Consider the following 20,324-nt stretch of genomic DNA (forward strand, 5'->3'; position numbering starts at 1 on the left):
ATGTTTAGATGGATTCATTCGGACAAAATTTTATCTTTTTAAATAATTGTTCTTCGGTGGGAGCAACATAAGATTTTGATAATTTTGATTTTTTTTTTCTTAGTATTATTTTTTGATGGTCTTATTTATGGGGATTAATGTTATGAATTGTTCCCCTCAGCTACTGCTGAAACTTTTGTTTTTATCATTTTAGATATGTAAAAAATGTCATTTTCTCTTGCATTCATTATGATAAGATTTATTTCTGTTTTCAACATTTTTCATATATTTTTCAGCTTAAAATAACTAGTGGATTTTATTTCGCTTCTTTAAAAAAAGATGAGCTCCAGAAATTTAGGCACATCCCGTAGAATGTTATGCTACTGCAGACTAGAGACTTCCTTTTCTGAGGTCACGACAGGCTCACAGCTACAGTTGACACTTTTACACACTCCTCAGGAGACTCGCAAAACAGTGTCACTTCTTCCGCTGGGCTGATGGTCAGGTCTATTCAACAGCTGGAAGTGATCGCGAATTGATAACATTATTGGAGGACAGTTTAGAAGGAGACATCTATCGCTTTCACGTTAAAGAAAATATCATTATTACTTTACTTGAAATTTTATTAGTTTTTTTTTTCTTCTTCTTAGCACTTTTGATACTCACCGCTAAGTGAGTGGTGTATTCGTACTTTTGTTATATTTTGAAATGAATTTCTGCTTCTGAAGGAAAGTATATTTCAATTTGAAAAAAAATGGGCATATATCCCTTTAATTGGCATTGTATTAAGTTGTCATCGGTATTTGATAAAAATAAGTTAAATTAATTAGTTCATTAATATTATGTTAAATCTAAAATGAAAAATATATTTAATACATTCATGCCACCCAATATAAGAGTATTCCTATAACAAGTTTTTTATTTCGTTTGTTGACCTACTAACATGTTAACATTTTAAAATATATTAATCAATTTCATAAATTTATTACATAACAATAATTAATTAATTAATTACCTAACAATTAAATTTATTATATATTTAACACTTTGAAGTTTCAATAATTTATTACAGAATAAATTTTACTTATGGAGTTAACAATATTTTACTGTATTCTTTTAAACAGTTTTGACAAATAAAAGTAAAATAGACATTTTTTTCAAAAACAGCTGTTCTGCAGCTGCTTTCACACAAGTGCACCAGACAGTCGGTTTTCCCGCAAGAGCTTATTGAGATAAAGCTGTGCAAAACAAAGCCTTAGTTTATCCAAAAAAAAAAAAAAAAAAAAAAAAAAAAACTTTCACAAACGGGCTCTTAATCAAGCGGAATTGGGCAGGACTGAGCCGAACGGCGAAGTCAGGAGAAGGGCACCAGAATTGAAAGACATCCAGGGAAGACGGTATCCCGGCAGCTTTCCGGTTCTTCCCATGTCGTCGGTGTACGTATTGGAGCCTCCCACGAAAGGGAAGGTGGTTTTGAATACGACAATGGGTCCAGTCGACATCGAGCTATGGCCCAAGGAAGCCCCGAAGGCCGTCCGTAACTTCATACAACTGTGCCTCGAGAACTACTACGACGGCACCATCTTTCACCGGATCATCAAGTCATTCCTAGTCCAGGGAGGAGATCCCACCGGAACCGGAACCGGTAATTGCTATAATCTGAGTCATTGGGTTTCATTATTTTCTTCGTCAGTATTCATAGTTAAAACTATCATTAATATGGTGAATTGGATAAAGCTTAAGTCCTACTTGTTGTCTGCTAGGATTTTGTCTGACTATTTGATGTCTTTTCTTATTAGTTATTTTCTGTAGTGTTTTGCTTTATGCTGCTTGAATTTGCTCTGAGATTTTTCATGGGGATAAAAATTTTGGTTTTCTGTTGAACTTGAATCTAACCATTGAAATTTGCTGCTGCTGTTGCTGCTACAAGTTAGAGGTGGCTGGGACTGACAAAAGGAAAACCGGTTTAAGTTTTTGGATATTGTATTTTGTTGTTGTTTGAATAATTACGATCGGAAGAAGTGGAAAAAGGGATTTCACTTTTTGTCACCCAGTTATATATCAAGAAATTTGGAAATATATATTTCCTCAAGTACGGGAGTGAAATTTATAAAAAACTTATGTATTGAGTTGCTCTTGATTTTATATGTTTTGAGGGATGACTTGAGTTTCTAGTATAAAAGATTCAACTATTTGGATGTCTATCAACAAAGGCGTTTGATGAGCTTTTTTGACACTAAAGACTTGTCACAATCTTGGAACCGCTTTAAGAGTAAAAACAACATTTCTATTATACTATATTCCTTATTTCACTTAGGCAGGTGTCCCTAAAGTTAGTCAATGAAACATCATGGGTAAAAAATTATATTTTATGGATAAAAAATGTGACGTAGTTTTGCATAGATATGTTCAAGTCATATACATAGAATAAGGCTAGCAAAATTATTACGCTTAGCCACATGTGCAAGCACTGTCTAGACCATGTGCATGAATGCATGCTATCGATAATGGACAACTTAATTCAATTTTAATGAATGCCATCCTAAAGGGGGTAAAAATGCTCTTAAGATAATGAATATTCCAAACAGAAATCGTATAAAGTTGTAATGCTAGTGTTGGATCTTATTATATCAAAGCCCTACTAGCTCAAAGAAAATATGAAAGACAAGAGAGAGGTCAGACAGAGAAAGAGAAAGTCATTATTAGGACTCAAATAATACAATAAGTGAACCAAAAATTTGGAATAAAAATCAAAGTTCTTGTCTCTCCCCAAAATCCTCAATTTACAGGTAGGAATTTGATGTTTCTTACCCAATATGAAAGCTGCAAAATGAGCTGTAACATGTAATAAGAATATAACATAATGTGGAAAAAATAAAAAACGTTTTGTAGTCTAGTCTCAGATTTATTGGACTTGGAATACTAATTGGCAATAGGATATTGAGTTGATGGGCCCTCTAGAACCGTGGGTCAAGTAACTTCTTTAGGCATTGGTGATGACCTGGGTGGTTTCAATTTGTGAGTTCTGTGATAGCTTTGAGCAATTTCTTCTTGATTTTGGTGGATATCTCCTCTTTTATTTACATGAATGTCTACCTTGTCCTTGGCGGGTAGCTTTGTCATACTTGGCTGGGTGAGCTCTCCGTAATCTAGTTAATGTGTCAGTTTGAACTTAGCCGGCAAATCTGTCTATAGCTCTACGAGCAAGCACATTTATGTATCTGATTGATTAATCCATCTTGAGGGCTTAGAGATATTGTCATGAGCTTAGCTTGACAAGCTTGTTCTCTTGTCCCTCTTTCCGGGGATTCCACTTTAGGGATATTCACTTAAATTTTAAATTTTGTTATATCTTCGGAGGACGACTGAAAAAAGAAAAATAGAATGAGATGATAATTTTTACTTGGAAGTAAAGCTAATACCTTGCACGTCTCTTTGTGCTATTTGTGTTTTTATTTTTACAGACTTTTCTTGGTGTATTCTTGTGAGATATTAATTAACACAATAATTGATATTCAATACTTACAAAAAGTAGGCAAATAATTTAAGGAAAACTTGATGGGACTTTTTTTATAGATTTTAATCTTTTTTTTGTTTTGTTCGCATCGTCATGGTTCAAACCCCTTTTTAATTTTTCTTTTGTTTTCTCCACTATATTAGATTTTGCTTTAACATCTGATTTTGTTAATACTATTGCTAATACTTTATAAAAAAAAAGAGATGAACATATTATTACTTATAAGAATGAATTTAATAAAAGACAAATTAATTATTTTCTTATGTGATGAAGAGATCATCGAGAATGTAAAGATTGTAAGTTTATTCCAAGTGAAAATTTAAGCACTCAACATTGATTATTAGTCAATAGAACTTCTGGATTTTAAGATAAAGAGTTGTAAAATAAAGAATACTGGGAACCATTGTCATAGAATTAGATGGGGGCACCTAAAAAGCATAAATAATTTTTTTTATGAGTAAACTTCATAATTTCGAGATTTGGGATGTTCATGAAGAAGCAAATTCTATGTGGGATAATTAACAAACACTATTAACAAGTGCAAAAGATGTATCGAGAAGCAAACATAAAAGTTTTATAAATAAAAATAATTGATGGTGGAATAAAAATGTTCAAGAAAAGATAAAATGTTAGAAGTTATGCTATTAAAATTGGTTTAAATGTAAAAGCTTAGAGAACTGTGAAAAATATAAAATGACTCATAGGAAGTCTAAGAGAACAATCCGTGACGCTAAAAATCCTGTTTTTATTGATCTTTATAATAGATTAGATACTAAAGAGGGTGAAAAATATATGTATAAACTAGTCAAATAAAGAGAAAAGAAAAGTGAAGATTTAACTCAAGCAAAGTGTATTAAAAATGAAAATAAACAAGATGTTTTTCTTAAAAAAGATATTTGAAAAATATAAAATAACTCATAGGAAGTCTAAGTGAACAATCCGTGACGTTAAAAATTCTGTTTTTATTAATCTTTATAATAGATTAGATACTAAAGAGGGTGGAAAATATATGTATAAACTAGTCAAATAAAGAGAAAAGAGAAGTGAAGATTTAACTCAAGTAAAGTGTATTAAAAATGAAAATAAAAAAGGTGTTTTTTTTTAAAAAAAAAAGATATTTGACAAAGATGAGTGAGTTATTTTAATAAACTTTTCAATGAAGTTTCCATAAATACAATCGCTATTAACGATCTTGATATCATTAATAATAATAAAATATTTTAATTTTACCATCGCATTAATAAAAAAGAAGTTAAGGAGGCTTTAAAGAAAATCAAGGTGGAAAGTCTGTAGGACTTGATGATATCTCGATTGAATTGTGAAAATATTTAGGAGATGAGTTCCTTGGCTTACGAAACTCTTTAATATTTTTTAAAAACTAAAAAGATGCCTTTGAAGTGGAGGAAGAATATTTTGGTCCTCATTTTTAAAATAAAGGGGATGCACGAGAGCGTGGAAATTATAGAGGAATTAAGTTAACATGTCATACTTTAAAGTTATAGGAGAGGGTAATTGAACATAGTTAATATGTATTACAAAAATTTTTCATAATCAGTTTGGATTTATCTCAGACAGTTTTACTATGGAAGCTATACATTTATTGAGAGGTTTGATAGAGAAGTACAGAGAGAACAAGGAGGATCTACATATGATTTTTATTGATTTAGAAAAGCTTATTGTAAGTTTTCAAGAGATATCCTTTAGAGGTTCTAGAGAAGAAGTTGTTCATATGTTTGATTTATATTCAAGTCATTAAATATATGTATACTAGAGTTGTTACTTGTGTTCGAACAGAATGAGGATTGACCAAATATTTTTGTATTTCAGTTAGATTACATCAGCGACGGCTTTAAGCCCATATCTTTTTGCTTTAGTTATAGATGCTTTTACTGGACATTTACAGGAGGATGTAACTTCGTGTATGCTTTTCGCTGATGATATCGTTCTTGTGGATAAGGCCAGAGATAGAGCTGAAGAAAAACTTGAATTATGGAGGTATACATTGGAGTCTAAGGCCATCATTTGAGTAGAACTAAAACTTAATACGTGGAATGTAATTTTATTAGTAGTAGCTCTAGTGACATAGCTGTACTATGGATGATCAAATTATTAAAATGTGTGAATGCTTTTGATATCTTGGACCTATTGTTCAAAGTGATGATGATATAGATGGGGATGTTATTAGTAGAATTTAAGTTAGTTGTTTGAAGTAGTGGAATGCTTCGGGCCTACTATGTCGTAGAAAAGTACTGCTCAGACTGAAAGTAAAATTTTATGAGATGGTGATGAGACTTGCAATGCTCTATGGTGCAAAATGTTTTCCTTTAAAAGAGAAACATAAAATTAAGTTAATTGTTGTTGAGATGGGAATGCTTAGGTGGATGAGTGGCTTTACACTTAGGGACAAAATGTGAAATGAGTATGTCTGTGATACAGTTGGCGTGGCTCCTGTGGCGGACAAAATTAGTTTTCTTAGATGATTTGGTCAAATTAGACATCTACAATCTGATGGTTTGGCTAGGAGAGTAGTTATTTTAGATTTAACTTATATTAAGAAAGATAGAGGTAGACCTAAAAAGACTTGGACATATTATATAAAGAAATGATCTTAATTTATTAGAATTAAATGAAAAATATGACATTTAATAGGATGCAATGGATTCATGGATTAAGGCTTGTTGTTGTTGTTGTTCTTGACTGATAATTTTTTACGTTACTTAAAATTTGTTGATCACTATTAGATGCATCATTTGATATAACTAGCATCGTTAGATCCTTTGATCTTCAACCATAAAACATTCATTTATTTGATTATTTTTGACTTCTGAGTAACGTTTTAGTTTATACTACATTTGGGCTTATGATTCAAAACATTGGCGACTGCATTGCTCTGATGGGACCATAATATATACCTGGATCATATTTTTTTAATAAGCTCAAGCTATCTTCTCTGTCTCAGGTTTAATTTCTTTTTGCGTGAAGATGAATTTTTTCACAAATTTCAGTAAAAGTTCATCTTTTACCCCGTATAAGTAATGCCTTCATATCCTTAATGCAGAATAATAATTACCAACTCTAGATTATAGAACAACAATAACAAACTTGTATCCCATTATAATTGTCAGGTCCAAAGCCTCAGATATGAAAAGTGGAGGGTTTTGGCAGCTGACAACTAGCCTTAAAATTTTGTTGAGAAATCATAACATAAATTCCTTAAATTCTTGTGTACATGCTAGGCCGTCTCTTGAAAGCGACGAGCTGTATGACCTGAATATAGTGAAAAGTGTGCAAAGGTTGCTACACCAGCGTCCGGGTGTAGTGTAAAATAAGTATGAGTTTCCACATTACGGATGAATGCAGGTAAAGAAATTAGCCCATGACACTAATTTTAGGATATGATCTTGGAATGTAGTTACTCTCATTGGTAAATTAATGAACTTAATTGATATTATTGTTCGTAGGAAGATAAATATCTTACGTATTTAATAAACTAAATAAGTTAGAGAAAATACTGAGGAGATTAATAGCTTAGGTTTTAAATTTGGTATTTAAGTAGGAATTGCACCAGAAATGGTTTAGGTGTAATTATAGATAAATGTTTGAATGATAATTTTGTAAAAATGAGTAGAATTGGAAGTAGAATTATAGCCCTTAAGATTGTTGTTGATATTAAGATTTTTAATATTATAAGTGTTTATGCTTCTCAAGTAGGTTTAGATATAGTATCTAAAGAAAAATTCTGGAATGACAAAAAGAATTAATACAAATGATACCTCTTGAAGAAAGAGTTTTATTGGAGGAGATTTAAATGGATATGTTGGTATAGTAGAAGATTTTAGAGTTATTCATGATAGTTACGGTTTTAGAGTTATTAATGAAGAAGGTAGAATTATATTTGATTTTGTTTTAGCATATGATTTCATTAGTGCTAATACTTTATTTATGAAAAGTGATGAGCATTGGTTACTTCGGGTGATGACACGAAACTCAACAATTTGTTAGCTGACTCTCTTCTTAGAACTAGAGGCAGAGACAAGACTAAATTGGGTCGTCCCTCGCAACTTGTTTCTGCGATCTGGCAGTTTTGGTTTTTCTGGTTTACATGTATCTTTTCTTTTTTGGGATCTTTGTGTTGTACCTTGTGGGTTGGGTGCCTTTTTTGGGTTTTTTCATACAGTCTATCTGTATCTTTTCTATTTTAATATGGATTTTTTAAATATATATATATATATGTGTAACACACACACACACACACATACATAAATATATTTAATTAGGATTATATCAAATAAATATATAAATTTAATACTTAAATAATGAAAAGTTAATAATTTAATTAAAATAATAAATTATTTAAATTTTCTACCTATATTTATTGTAGGCTTAAATTTTAAAAGAGTCGAGGCTAAGATAAATTCAATGACAAATTAATCGTTATCGAAATGAGTACTTATACTTTAACCTATAATAATAATTTATTTTTTCTCAACTATTTTGCAGTTAATGACACTTGCACATGCTTCATACTGATTGAGATATTTTTCTTTATCGGTTATATTCTTATAAATGTTGTAATTACTTACTCATATGCGTCTGGTGTATGTTTTATAGTATGCAAGGTTGAATGCGACAAATACACAAACATTATGTTTATATTAATTGCTTATATATGCATGACCGACTATAATGGAGTAATTCATTGATGATACTAGTGAGGAAACACTAAGGTATCCATGCACGTATATGAAAAAGGTTATTGATATTGATGTTTCTTAATAGACACAATTTTAAGATGGTACTCTTATGACGGTTGTAAAGACATGAAATGATATTGATATGCTATTGATATAGTAAAACTTTTTGAATATCATCAAATATTTATATTAGCTTATTAAAAAGTTTAACTAGCCTGCATATTGCTTTCTTTTCACTTGTACTACTATGGTTTATAAGTATGAGCATTCACTGACTTGTTTAGCTCACTGCTGCTTAAAAATAATTTTTAGATTAAATTAGTTGATTAAAAGATGAGCGAAAAAAGAAAAAATGTTTATAAAAGATGTAAACAATCAGTAGCGAGTCGTGATAAATTATAGAAATCAATAATTTTAATACTTTAATTTAATTTAATCAGTAGCTTTTACATTTTGTTAATTACTATTTATAGAAATTAGACATCAATATTTTAACTCACCGTCTGACTGTCCGATCCCACAGTGGTTAATTTTAATCATTGGGCCGAGTCGTGACAAATTATACCATAACATTATTAAGTCAAAGAAAGTGTGGAAATAAAAAGAGAGATGTGGTAGAGAAAGATAAAACACTATCATGACTCAAATAATAATATCTGAACCCAAAAGTCAGAATAAAGAAATTGCAACAGTTAGTTCAACCTGAAATCCGTTACTTATTGATAGGGATCTGGGTTTTGTGCTCTAGATATAAAGCTATAGGATGGGTTGTACATGTACTAAGAATTTAACAAAATATAGCAAATTAAAAGACGTGTAGCTCGGATATAGTCTTGGACTTGGAATTGTAATTGGCCTTCAGATGTGGAAAGTCCATTAAGTCTTCTAGAAGTGTGGGTCAAGTAGCTTCTGAGTTTAGTGATAGTTTGGAGTAGGTTATTCTTGAGTCCGGTGGATATTCTCTTTGTTGTCAATATGTTAGTGTGTCTTATTATTGGCAAGTAGATGAGTTGAACCTAATTAAGCAATTTATATATAACATGGTCGGCGAGGCCCTCTGAACTTGACGGGCAAGTCGATCTAGGCTTATGCAGCGATCATGTTTGTGGATCTGGCTAGCAAATCTATCTTTAGATAGACGTGACAAGTTTTTTTTCAGCTCGGCTTGTTTGCCTTAGGGATATACAATTAGGGCTTGTTTGTGTCTCTATATTTGAGAAATTGCTACAATGATATCTTTGTCATCCATGATTAAAAGGTTGCTTCCCAAGGGTGGCGGATAAATGAGCTGAGCTTGAGCGAGCCCAGGCTCGGCTCTTGTTCGGGTTGTTGAAAAATACCACTATTCGTGTTTGGTTTGTTTATATACCGAACACAAAAAAATTGTTCATGTTCAACTCTAGTCACACAGTCGTAGGATGTTAAGGGTATGTGCGAGATTTAAATCATATTATTAATATTAAAATATTCATTTAAATAAAATTTATGATTTTTTTTTTCTAAATTAAAAATTTTAATTTTTTATTAATCTTTGTACCATTTAGTCCATTAAATTATTTAAACATAATACTCATCAAGTATATTTATATCACACACACAAACACACATATATATAATTTGATTATTTCGAGCTCAAAATGAGCTGAACACGAACAAACAAATCTTTGTTCATCTTTGGCTCGTTTATATATCGAGCACAAAAAAAATTATCTGTGTTTGGTTCATTTGCTTAGCGAACGAATAAAACAAAAACTACTTAAAGAGTCGAACACGAATTTTTCGCGAACAAGCCGTTTTGACCACTCTACTCTCAAGAGAGTAATTAGTAACTAATAGTAGTTATGTTTTCTTTATGATCATTAACTTGATCTATAAAATATTCAAAAGCCATACAAAAATGAAAATTCAGTCAATAACTTTGTAGAGTTGCTCTTCGTTGATGAGTTTCTAATGTTGTGTGACCAGCGCATTATTTTTTTTAGGTTTTGTTTTTTAATCAAGCATTTTGTATACAATCAAATGGTATTTTGTTATCATGACTTTGTTAAACTTTTTCATGCTGTATCTGTTTTTCTAAGGATTTGTATGTATTTTCTGGTATCCCGCTTCTATTTCTATTACATCATCAAATAGGGCAAAACATTGCACTGTTTTCCTAGTAGGTCATTTGCTTTCATATTATTTTTATTTCAACATTTTCTTATACACATTGTATCTTTGTATGTGACTTAAAATATTGTGTGTTTTGTTATCATATACATGTGATATTTGCTCAACTTCCAGGCGGTGAAAGCATCTACGGAGCTACCTTTGCTGATGAGTTCCATTCGCGCTTAAGATTTAACCATAGGGGCTTGGTGGCATGCGCTAATGCTGGTTCTCCCCATTCTAATGGAAGCCAATTTTTTATGACATTGGACAGATGTGATTGGCTTGATCACAAAAACACTATATATGGAAAGGTATGTTTTAATGTTTTAGTATTTTGTGGAAATTTAATTGGAACGAACTTCAATCTGTGCAGGTTACTGGAGATTCCATTTATAATTTTCTCAAGTTGGGTGATGTTGAAACGGATAAAGATGACAGGCCAATTTATCCAGCTCCAAAAATTCTTTCTGTTGAGGTAGGTAGACTGTCAAATAATCCCTTTTTAAAAAAAGTTTTGTGGCTGGTGGAAAACGTTGGCCTTTACCTTTTCATGTCCAATGTTTTGTGAATTAATCCATTTCATGCTTTTAAAAATCTTGTGATTCTCTTGCTTATATTTCTTTATTTTTTCCTCCCTTATTTTTAGTTACAGCTGTCTTATAATGGAAATTGTGAGCGAATAATGGAATTCACATCAAGTCGGGAAATCTTTTACACTATTATTTATTAATTCAACAGCTTATTTATTCCTTAGCAATTTGAGAGCCATTGGCTAAGATTTTGTTAGTCCTCTATATTGAAACTTGTGTTTTAATGAAACATATGTTTTTCCCTTTCTGTCTTATGTTTCTGCGCTGTTATGTTTTTGTTGTTTTGACAGATTTCATGTTATAACACTGAGTTTACTAGAGTCAATGTTATCTTGCTAGGTGTTGTGGAATCCTTTTGATGATATAGTCCCGAGGCAGGTCAGGCTTGTTCCTCCAGCCAAGTCTGATAATGATCAAAATGAGCAAAAGCAAAAGGCTATTAAGTGAGTATTATTCATACTTCAGTTTTCAATTGCAGGTGAAATTCCGAAAATAGTTACATGGATTTGCCTCTTAAACCAAATTTACTCTCGTGGAACTCAAATTCGTAGGAAGCTAAATGTATTATCCTTTGGGGATGAGGTTGAAGAGGATGAGAAAGAGACAAAAAGCATCAAGGATAAGATTAGGAGCATTCATGATGTGTTGGATGATCCCTGTTTCCTTAAAGGAGAACCAACAGAAGATCAGATGGTAAAATCTTTTGAGTATTGTATTCTATTTTCATTGTGCTTCTTTTGTTCATTTTTTCCTGTTATTCACACTATCTTTGAGGCTATTTTGTAATTCTTTTTCATATCAAAGAAGATGCCAGTACTTGTAATTACAAATGCTACTTCATGATTTTTATTTAAGACTATTAATTTGATCAATTTAAGCCCTAGTTTGGGGCTTGATATTATTAATGGAATTTTTCTACATCTGAGTGATTGGAAAAACAAATAACTTTAGTTCAGGAGATTACTATTTGTGTGATTAGGAGGAGGTTGAGGACCATGGATCACTTCAAATCTATTCGCTGTTGTTACTGGATCATATCCACATATCTATCAGATTCAGATTCTGGATAACTGGAAATCAGGTCTCCGTTATACCCTATTCATTTGTAGAAATAAACATAATTCAAGTGTTGTTATTCTTAGGCACAAGTCAAACCAACACCTTCATGTTGAGGTAGAGAAAAGTTAGAATTCAACTCAGATCTACAACTTGTTCTTAGTACATCCACATTGAATGCCATTTACATTGTGTTTCGTTTATAATCATTCCATAGATGAGTGTATCTTTTAAATTTTTTGTATCGGGTCGTCATTTTCCTTTTTCTTTCTGATTGTAATGTATGCTATTTTCAAGCGAAATAAATTTTGTAGTAAACATGCAGAAATGATATGGTTTGCACTCAAACCTGCAAACTTCTTTCTACATATTGCGCTTATCATCTTTATTCTTCTGTTCTTTTTTCTAGAATAGCTTTATTCTAGTAGCTCTTGTTATCCTTGAACTTCCATACAGATGGCGAAGATTTAAATTCCCTAAAAGTAATAATAAAAAAATCTTCTAATTTGTCGGCCTATCAGGAGTATTATTTCTTATTCTGATTTAGATGCAGCTACTAATTTGCTTTAACCTATAATTCTTGGTATAAATTGAGGAGATGATTCCTTTTCATGCAGAATTCTGTGGAAATTGAGATTAAGAGAGGAATCCAGCTGTCAGTCAGGGAGGCATTAACCTCAAAGAGAAATGGCCCCAATAAAGATAAGGAAATTGATATGCCTTATTCTATTGGCCATGATGATGATGATGATGATGATGATGATGATGATGACAAATTTGATGCAAAAATGCGCTCACAAATTCTAAGAAAACGCAGGGAACTAGGAAACATTGTTTCTGGTGAAAAATTTTCTGCATCTGGTGGAAGTAATTTCCTACACTGTGTTCATGCTACAATTTGTTTTACTTTGCTCATATAACATAGTGAAATTATTTTCTTAAACTTGTTTCTACAGAGTTAGGATGTGTTCATTTAGTGCCTGTTTTTTATTTTATTTTATTGAAATCTGAACATATAAGCAATATATCTGGTGCTTAATGTTATAGAAGGAAAATGCTGTTATGATTTCCTGACCTTGAGTTCTTCCTTTAAATTATAATAAAGTTTGTAAACCCAAACATATCTTCTTACATGTATCCTCAAATTCAGTCACCTTTTTTGTTATGGTGGCCATGATGTTATTTCTAGCCATATCCACAGGAGTTCAATTACTCTTCTCTTCATTTATAAAACCCGCCATTTAAGGAATACTGTTGTTAGTTTGCCCTCTGTTTTAATCCATCTCATTGCCTTGCTAATCATTTGCTTAACTAAAAGATGGTTGTGTGTACTCTCCTTGGTTTCATTGAAAGATGAACATAGAAGTGGTTGAGTATCTTTGCCATGATTCTTGTTTTTATGAATGAAACCATATGATTTAAATTTAATTTTTAGCTTGAATGAAGAAAGAATTGTTTTCCAGTTTTTGAAAATATCGATATTTGGGACGACATAACATTACCAATAATTCGTTGCATTTGAGTTATTTACCATTTTATTGTACCTAACATTTGTATTATCTCTTAATGTTCTTATGCTTGGGAACAACCATTTTTTATTTGATATTATTTTGATTCATGTTCCGCTTTATTTGTCTTGTTTAACTATTTGTTCTTTTTTACTAAAAAAATAAATCTATCCCAAATGTTTGTATTAATTGTTAGTAGGGCATGCGTAGGGCTGTAAACGAGCCGAGCTTGAGCAAGATCAGGCTTGGCTCGTGTTCGGCTCGTTCGAAATAGCTCGTGTTTGAAATCGGCTCGTGTTCGAAATTGGCTCGTGAACAATGTGTTCGTGTTCGGCTAGTGTTCGGCTCGAAATTGGCTCGTTAAAATTAAATTGAATAAAATAGATGTAAATCGTGGGATTCAAACCTAGACCAAATATATACAAAATAAGGGACTAACCACTTTACCACTTGAGATGTTATGATTTTTATATAATTTTATTTTTTTTTCGAGCTAACACGAGCCAAACACGAGCGAACAAAGAACTGTTCGTGTTCCGCTCGTTTATAATTCGAGCTTTAAAAACTTGTTCGTGTTCTGCTCGTTTACTTAACGAACGAACCGAACATTAGTTGTTCGCGAACAACGAGCTTTTTTGACAGCCCTAGGCATGCGGCCACTTTACAGTAAATAGTTAGGTAGGGCACGTGGCCAATTACAAATAAGGCCACTATCAATCTGAATTCCACGTTGAGCCAGGGAATGTTGCAGCATATGTGCCCCTCGAATCCTGGACTACAATTTTGGAAATCAAGGAGTACACCAACTGAGCTCATTTGTGTTAGTATATTTGCGTTTAAATTTTCTTAATATTCTATTAAAAGTATTTATGTATACGCTTAGACATGATGGGTTACTTACATATAGTTGTTCTTGTTCATAATGAATGATAAAACAACTTTTTTTTCCCTGTGAACCTTATCAGGCTACCTTTTTTTTTCATTTGTTTTTTCATTTTTTCTTACTTTGCTACATGTAAAAGTGAATCATTAATTGAGGGCCAAGCCACCTTTTTTGGATGTTGGATTATTGTGATTCATATTGAACATTCAAGGATGAAGGCTCATTTTAATCTATTTTTACGCCCATAATTCTAGACATATATGGTTTTGCACATTCACTACCCTGCTTAGCTTACAAACTTTCAAATAAATGCTTCTAATTTTCCTTGTATCTATTGGCCATTTTTTCCTATACGCCCGCAACGCTCATCAGGTTAAAACAAAATTTTCTTCTTAACATACAAACTTAGGAAAAAAAAATGAAGAGCCATAGTATGATTTTCAGTATGAATTGGAAAATGCCTGCTCTACTTAGCCCTAGGGTCATGGCTCTCAAACTTTAAACCTTTTAACAGATGCAAAGTTTAACCATATATTTTGTACCTTTATTTTTGCTGCAGATGATATTATATTTTACATGTCTGCATTGGGCTTGCTTAGAATACTATGCTCAGCTGGGCTTGCCTGTTTGCTCTTTAATCTACCCTTATTTTATTCTAACTTATTCATTGATTATGTTAACTAATCTGTCTTTTTCTTATTGCTTTTATGGTAGGTAAATCCACCAAGAATGGCAGAGTGCCATCTCCAAGGTATAGCTTCTAGTCTGGATATGTGATAATTTGTCTTAGCAACTTAACATTTTCTTAATTAAATGTGAGGGGCTGCATTAGTTTTAATTGCTTCTCATATTGATTGCTGCAGTTATTTTGGTTTGGTGCCTCATGTTATTATATTAATACCGAACCTTATTGTTGATTATTGGTAATAATTTTTTTACTAACCCTTCATAACTTCCCAATCACCTGATGTTATCAGTATCTGAGCATACATGGGAATCCATGCATTACCTATCATCTAAGCTCAGCATCTTGATGTTTAAATCTCTATAGCACATATTTTGTAATTTTTTTTTCGATTCTGTCATTTCCAACAATCTATTTCTAGAATTTAAATTTGTTTTTTTAAATGTTTCTTTATACAGGATAGATCTAATGAAGTTTATGACTTTATCATTTTGCAGAGTTTTCACAATTTTTAATGTAAATAGAACTTGAAAGAGGTATTTGGTTTTTTGGTTTCTGAGAATCCTCTTTCATTTGGCTTTTAACATTAAATATAGTAAGACAAGTTTTTCAGTCTATTTATTTGGAAATTTTGTTCTTGTTTAATGAAATTTTATATCCAAAATGTTTAATGTGGAATCCCTTTTATCTAATTGATCCTGCAACGTATTCCCCATGATGAAAATGGAGTTTGATCAATGTTTGAAATTACACAATTGGTATTGTGATGTATTCTTCCGTGAGGCAAGTTATTAGACTCTAGGCATTTTGAGGCATAAGTCTCAAAATTTAAGCCATTTAGTTATGGAATAATAAATAGCATACTAACATAATAGTGATAAGATAAAAAAAAGATGAAGTAGGAGTGTCAATAGTCTTACATGACTACAAGTAATACTAAATACAAAGTCTCTTCCACTTTTAATACATAAGTAGTCTGTTTTCATATTTTATGAATTCAATTGTATTTCTTAATCTTATCACTTAGAGGTTCATCATTAGAATCATCATTGTAGTGAATTTCTTTCTGTCCGGCCATGGACTAAAAATAGGAAGAAGGGTAACCGACAACAATAAGAGAGGCTTAGAGGAGAAGTGGCGGTAGAGACATTCGCAGGATCAGGCGTGGACGTGAGGGCATATAGCAGGATTTTCAATGTTTAAGTTCAAATGGATAACAGATTAAATAGTTACGAAATAGTTCTTGATGTATTCAGATTTTGGAATATATTCAAGTTTGGAGCAAATTTTAAATTTTGAAAAAAATTTTAACAAACAACATTTTCTCTTACTAATCTGACAGATCACATTTGTGCTTGGGGTTTTTACTCTTTTTTGTTGAGATTCAAATTGCTTTTTATTTAATATTTTTTTGTTGAAGAAAGAATTTTTATTGGAGAAGATTTAAATGGACATGTCGATAGAGTGGTGGAAGACTTGAAAAATATTCATGGTGGCGAAGGTTTTGGAGTGACTAATGACGAAGTTAGAGTCATTTTAGATTTTGCTTTAGCGTGTGATTTTGTTATTACTAATACTTTATTCAAGAAAAGAGATGAACATCTTATTACTTATAAGAATAGATCTAATAAAACACAACTTGATTGTTTTTCTTATAGAAGAAGAGATCGTCGAGATTGTAAAATTTGTAAGGTCATTCCAAGTGAGGAGTTCAGTACCCAATATCGATTATTAGTTCTAGATTTTAAGATGAAGAGTTGTAAAATAAAGAATACTAGACTCATCATCGTAGAATTAGATAGAGGAACCTAAAAGAAGAGGAACCTAAAAGACAAAGACAAATAAAATTTTAGATTTCAAAATTTGGGATGTTCATGAAGAAACAATTACTATGTGGGATAACATAACAAATACTATTAAACAAGTAGCAAAAGATGTATTTGGAGAATAAAAAAAAAGTTTCTATAAATAAAAATTATTGGCGTTGAAATAAAAATGGGAAGAAAAGATAAAATATAAGAAGGTATCTTTTAAAAATTGGTTTAAATGTAAAAACTTAAATAACTGGGAAAAATATCAAACGACTTGCAGGGAGTCTAAAAGTACAATCTGTGATGCTAAAATTTTTCTTTTAGTGATCTTTATAACAAATTAGATTCTAAGGAGGGTGAAAAATATATGAATAAACAAGTCAAACAAAGAGAAAAGAAAAGCAAAGATTCAACTCAAGTGTATTAATGATGAAAATCAAAAAGTGTTTTTTTTAGAAAAAAATATTCAACATAGGCGGGTGAGTTATTTTGATAAACTTTTTAATGAAGTTTTTGAAGATACGATCGACCTTAGTGATCTTAATATCGTTAATAATAATAAAATATTTTATTTATACCGTCGCATTAGTACGCATTAGTAAAAAAGAAGTTGATGAGGCTTTAAAAATTGAGGAAGCTTTAAGGAAAACCAAGGGTGGAAAGTTTGTTGGACCTGATGATATCCCACTTGAACTGTGGAAATTTTTAGGAGATGTGGGAGTTTCTTGGTTTATTAAACTATTTAATATTATTTTAAAAACTAAAAAGATGCCTGAGGAGTGGAGGAAGAGTATTTTGATCCCCATTTTTAAGAGTAAAGGGGATGCACAAGAGTCTGCAAATTATAGAAGAGTTAAGTTGATGTATCATTTATTAAAATTATAGGAGATGGTAATTGAACATATGTTAAGACGTATTACAAAGATTTCTCATAATAAATTTGGATTTATGCCAGATAGATCTACTATGGAAGCTATACATTTATCGAGAGATTTGATGGAGAAGTTCAGAGATAATAAGGAGAAGTTCAGAGATAATAAGGATGATTTACATTTGTCTTTTATCGGTTTAGATAAAGATTACGATAAGGTTCCAATAGATATCCTTTAAAGAGTTCTTGAGAAGGAAGGTGTTGATATGACTTATATTCAAATCATTAAAGTTATGTATACTAGAGTTGTTACTTGTGTTCAAACTGAAGGTGGATTGACCAATTTTATTCCTATTTCTATTGTATTACATCAGGGATCGGCTTTAAGCCCATATCCTTTTGCTTTAGTTACGGATGGGCTCGGATGGTCTTACTGGACATTATCCCTTTTTGTACATTTACAGGAGAATGTACATTGGTGTATGTTTTTTGCTGATGATATCCTTCTTTTGGACATAAGATGAGAGAAAAACATAGGAAAAACTTGAATTATGGAGGCCTATATTGGAGTCTAAGCCTTCATTTGAGTAGAACTAAAATTGAACACATGGAATGTAATTTTAGTTGTAGTAGCTCTAGTGACAGAAGTGTAACTTGTGGTGATCAAATTATTAAAAGGTGTGAACGATTTAGATATCTCGGGTTTGTTGTTCAAAGTGATGGTGATATAGATGGGGATGTTAATGGTAGAATTCAAGTTGGTTGGTTGAAGTGGAGGAATGCTTCGGGTCTTTTGTGTGATAGAAAAGTACCGCTAAGACTGAAAGGAAAATTTAATTATAAGATGGATGGTGGTGAGACCTGCAATGCTCTATGGCGTTGAATGTTAGCCTATAAAAGAGAAGCATAATATTAAGTTAAGTGTTGCCGAGATGAGAATGATTAGGTGGATGAGTGGCTTTACACTTAGAGACAAAATGTGAAATGATATCTTCGTTATAGGGTTGGTGTAGCTCTAGTGACAGACAAAATTAGAGAGTCGTCTTAGATGATTTGGTCATATTAAACGTCGACCATTTGATGATCCGATTAGGAGAGTAGATGTTTTATATTCGACTTATGCTAAGAAAGGCAGAGGTAGACCTAGGAAGACTTGGGCTTATTGTATAAAAAATGATCTTAATTTATCAGAACTAAATGAAAATATGACACTAAATAGGACATAATGGAGAAAAAGGACCCCACGTAGTGGGATTAAGGCTTTGTTGTTGTATTTATGTATTTATTTTTTTTGTGAAGGTCGAATTTTCACTTGTGGCCGCCTGTAACAGACATGAACTTCACGTTTATAGGTGTCTATTATATTATGCATTCTGGTACTAACACTTTTTCAACTCCAATCTTATTGTTTGTGAGAGAACCTCACAAATTACCTTGCAATTTATGTTCAGAATTTGCTTATTATGATGCTTGTCTTTTTTATTTTTTTCCAGGAAGAATAAAGTAGGCCATGATCCAGTGTTATCAATATTGTCGCTTTCCAGAAACTGCCTTCTTGTATGTCTTGTTATTGCATGTTTTGCATGTATTTTCCTTGAAGTGTTTTTGATATCAGAGGGATTCAATTTATTGATCTATAAATTGTCAGGACTAATAGGATTTGCGGTTAGAATAAGGTTTTGGTTTTGTCAGAATATTGATAGAGTTTGCATAAGCTTTGTTAGCAATAAGATTCATCGTCCACTTTATATTCGGCATCCTAGTGTTTATGTTCCATGTTCATATGCTAGAAGCGTTGCTTCCTTTGCTATGAATCTTTACATTACCTTCTACTACTGATATTTACTCTAACATTACCTATATATTTCCATGGTTCTGAAGTAATTTAATTATTGTCACACGGTAGCATGTATTCTCTTGTTTTTCATGGCTGCAGCAGGTTGAACTTTCTCTTTGTTCCAGAAGTGAAGCAAAGAATTTTCTTATTCCAGTTTTGTATGCCTTTTCCTTATGTGAGTTAATCCATTTATGCTTTGCGTTGAAAACATCTTTTATTTCCATTTTTATTTTTTTCTTGTCAATGTCAACTCTCTCTCTCTCTCTCAATCGCTCTCCAGTTCGATGCATGCATTCCTTTCTTTTGCATAAAAAAATTGATAAAACAACAACAACAACAACAACAACAAAGCCTTAATCCCACTACGTGGGGTCGGCTACATGAATCCTTTTTCTCCATTGCGTCGTATTTAGTGTCATATTTTCATTTAGTTCTAGTAAATTAAGATCATTTTTAATACAATAAGCCCAAGTCTTCCTAGGTCTATCTCTGCCTTTCTTAACACTAGTCGAAGTTAAAACACCTACTCTCCTAATCGGATCATCTAATGGTCGACGTTTAATATGACCAAACCATCTAAGACGACTTTCTCTAATTTTGTCTGTCACAGGAGCTACACCAACCCTATCACGAATATATTCATTCCGCATTTTGTCTCTAAGTGTAAAGCCACTCATCCACCTAATCATTCTCATCTCGGCAACACTTAACTTATTATTATGCTTCTCTTTTAAAGGCCAAC

General features: G+C 31.9%; 1 protein-coding gene across 3 annotated transcripts in view; it reads left to right on the plus strand.

Moving 5' to 3' along the window:
- Positions 1–1,284: 1,284 nt before the first annotated feature.
- Positions 1,285–20,324, plus strand: part of LOC110038375 (peptidyl-prolyl cis-trans isomerase CYP57) — a 22,991-nt gene continuing 3,951 nt past the window's right edge. For all 3 annotated transcript variants that reach the window (XM_020743191.1, XM_020743193.1, XM_020743192.1), the window contains exons 1-7: positions 1,285–1,624; positions 10,474–10,652; positions 10,715–10,816; positions 11,271–11,374; positions 11,483–11,624; positions 12,605–12,854; positions 15,093–15,129. In XM_020743191.1, coding sequence (XP_020598850.1) covers positions 1,405–1,624; positions 10,474–10,652; positions 10,715–10,816; positions 11,271–11,374; positions 11,483–11,624; positions 12,605–12,854; positions 15,093–15,129 — 1,034 coding nt within the window. In that variant the 5' untranslated portion in view covers positions 1,285–1,404. The remainder of the gene's footprint in view (positions 1,625–10,473; positions 10,653–10,714; positions 10,817–11,270; positions 11,375–11,482; positions 11,625–12,604; positions 12,855–15,092; positions 15,130–20,324) is intronic.

This window comes from Phalaenopsis equestris, unplaced genomic scaffold (genome assembly GCF_001263595.1).
Source record: "Phalaenopsis equestris unplaced genomic scaffold, ASM126359v1 Scaffold232725, whole genome shotgun sequence".
Taxonomy (NCBI): Eukaryota; Viridiplantae; Streptophyta; class Magnoliopsida; order Asparagales; family Orchidaceae; genus Phalaenopsis; species Phalaenopsis equestris.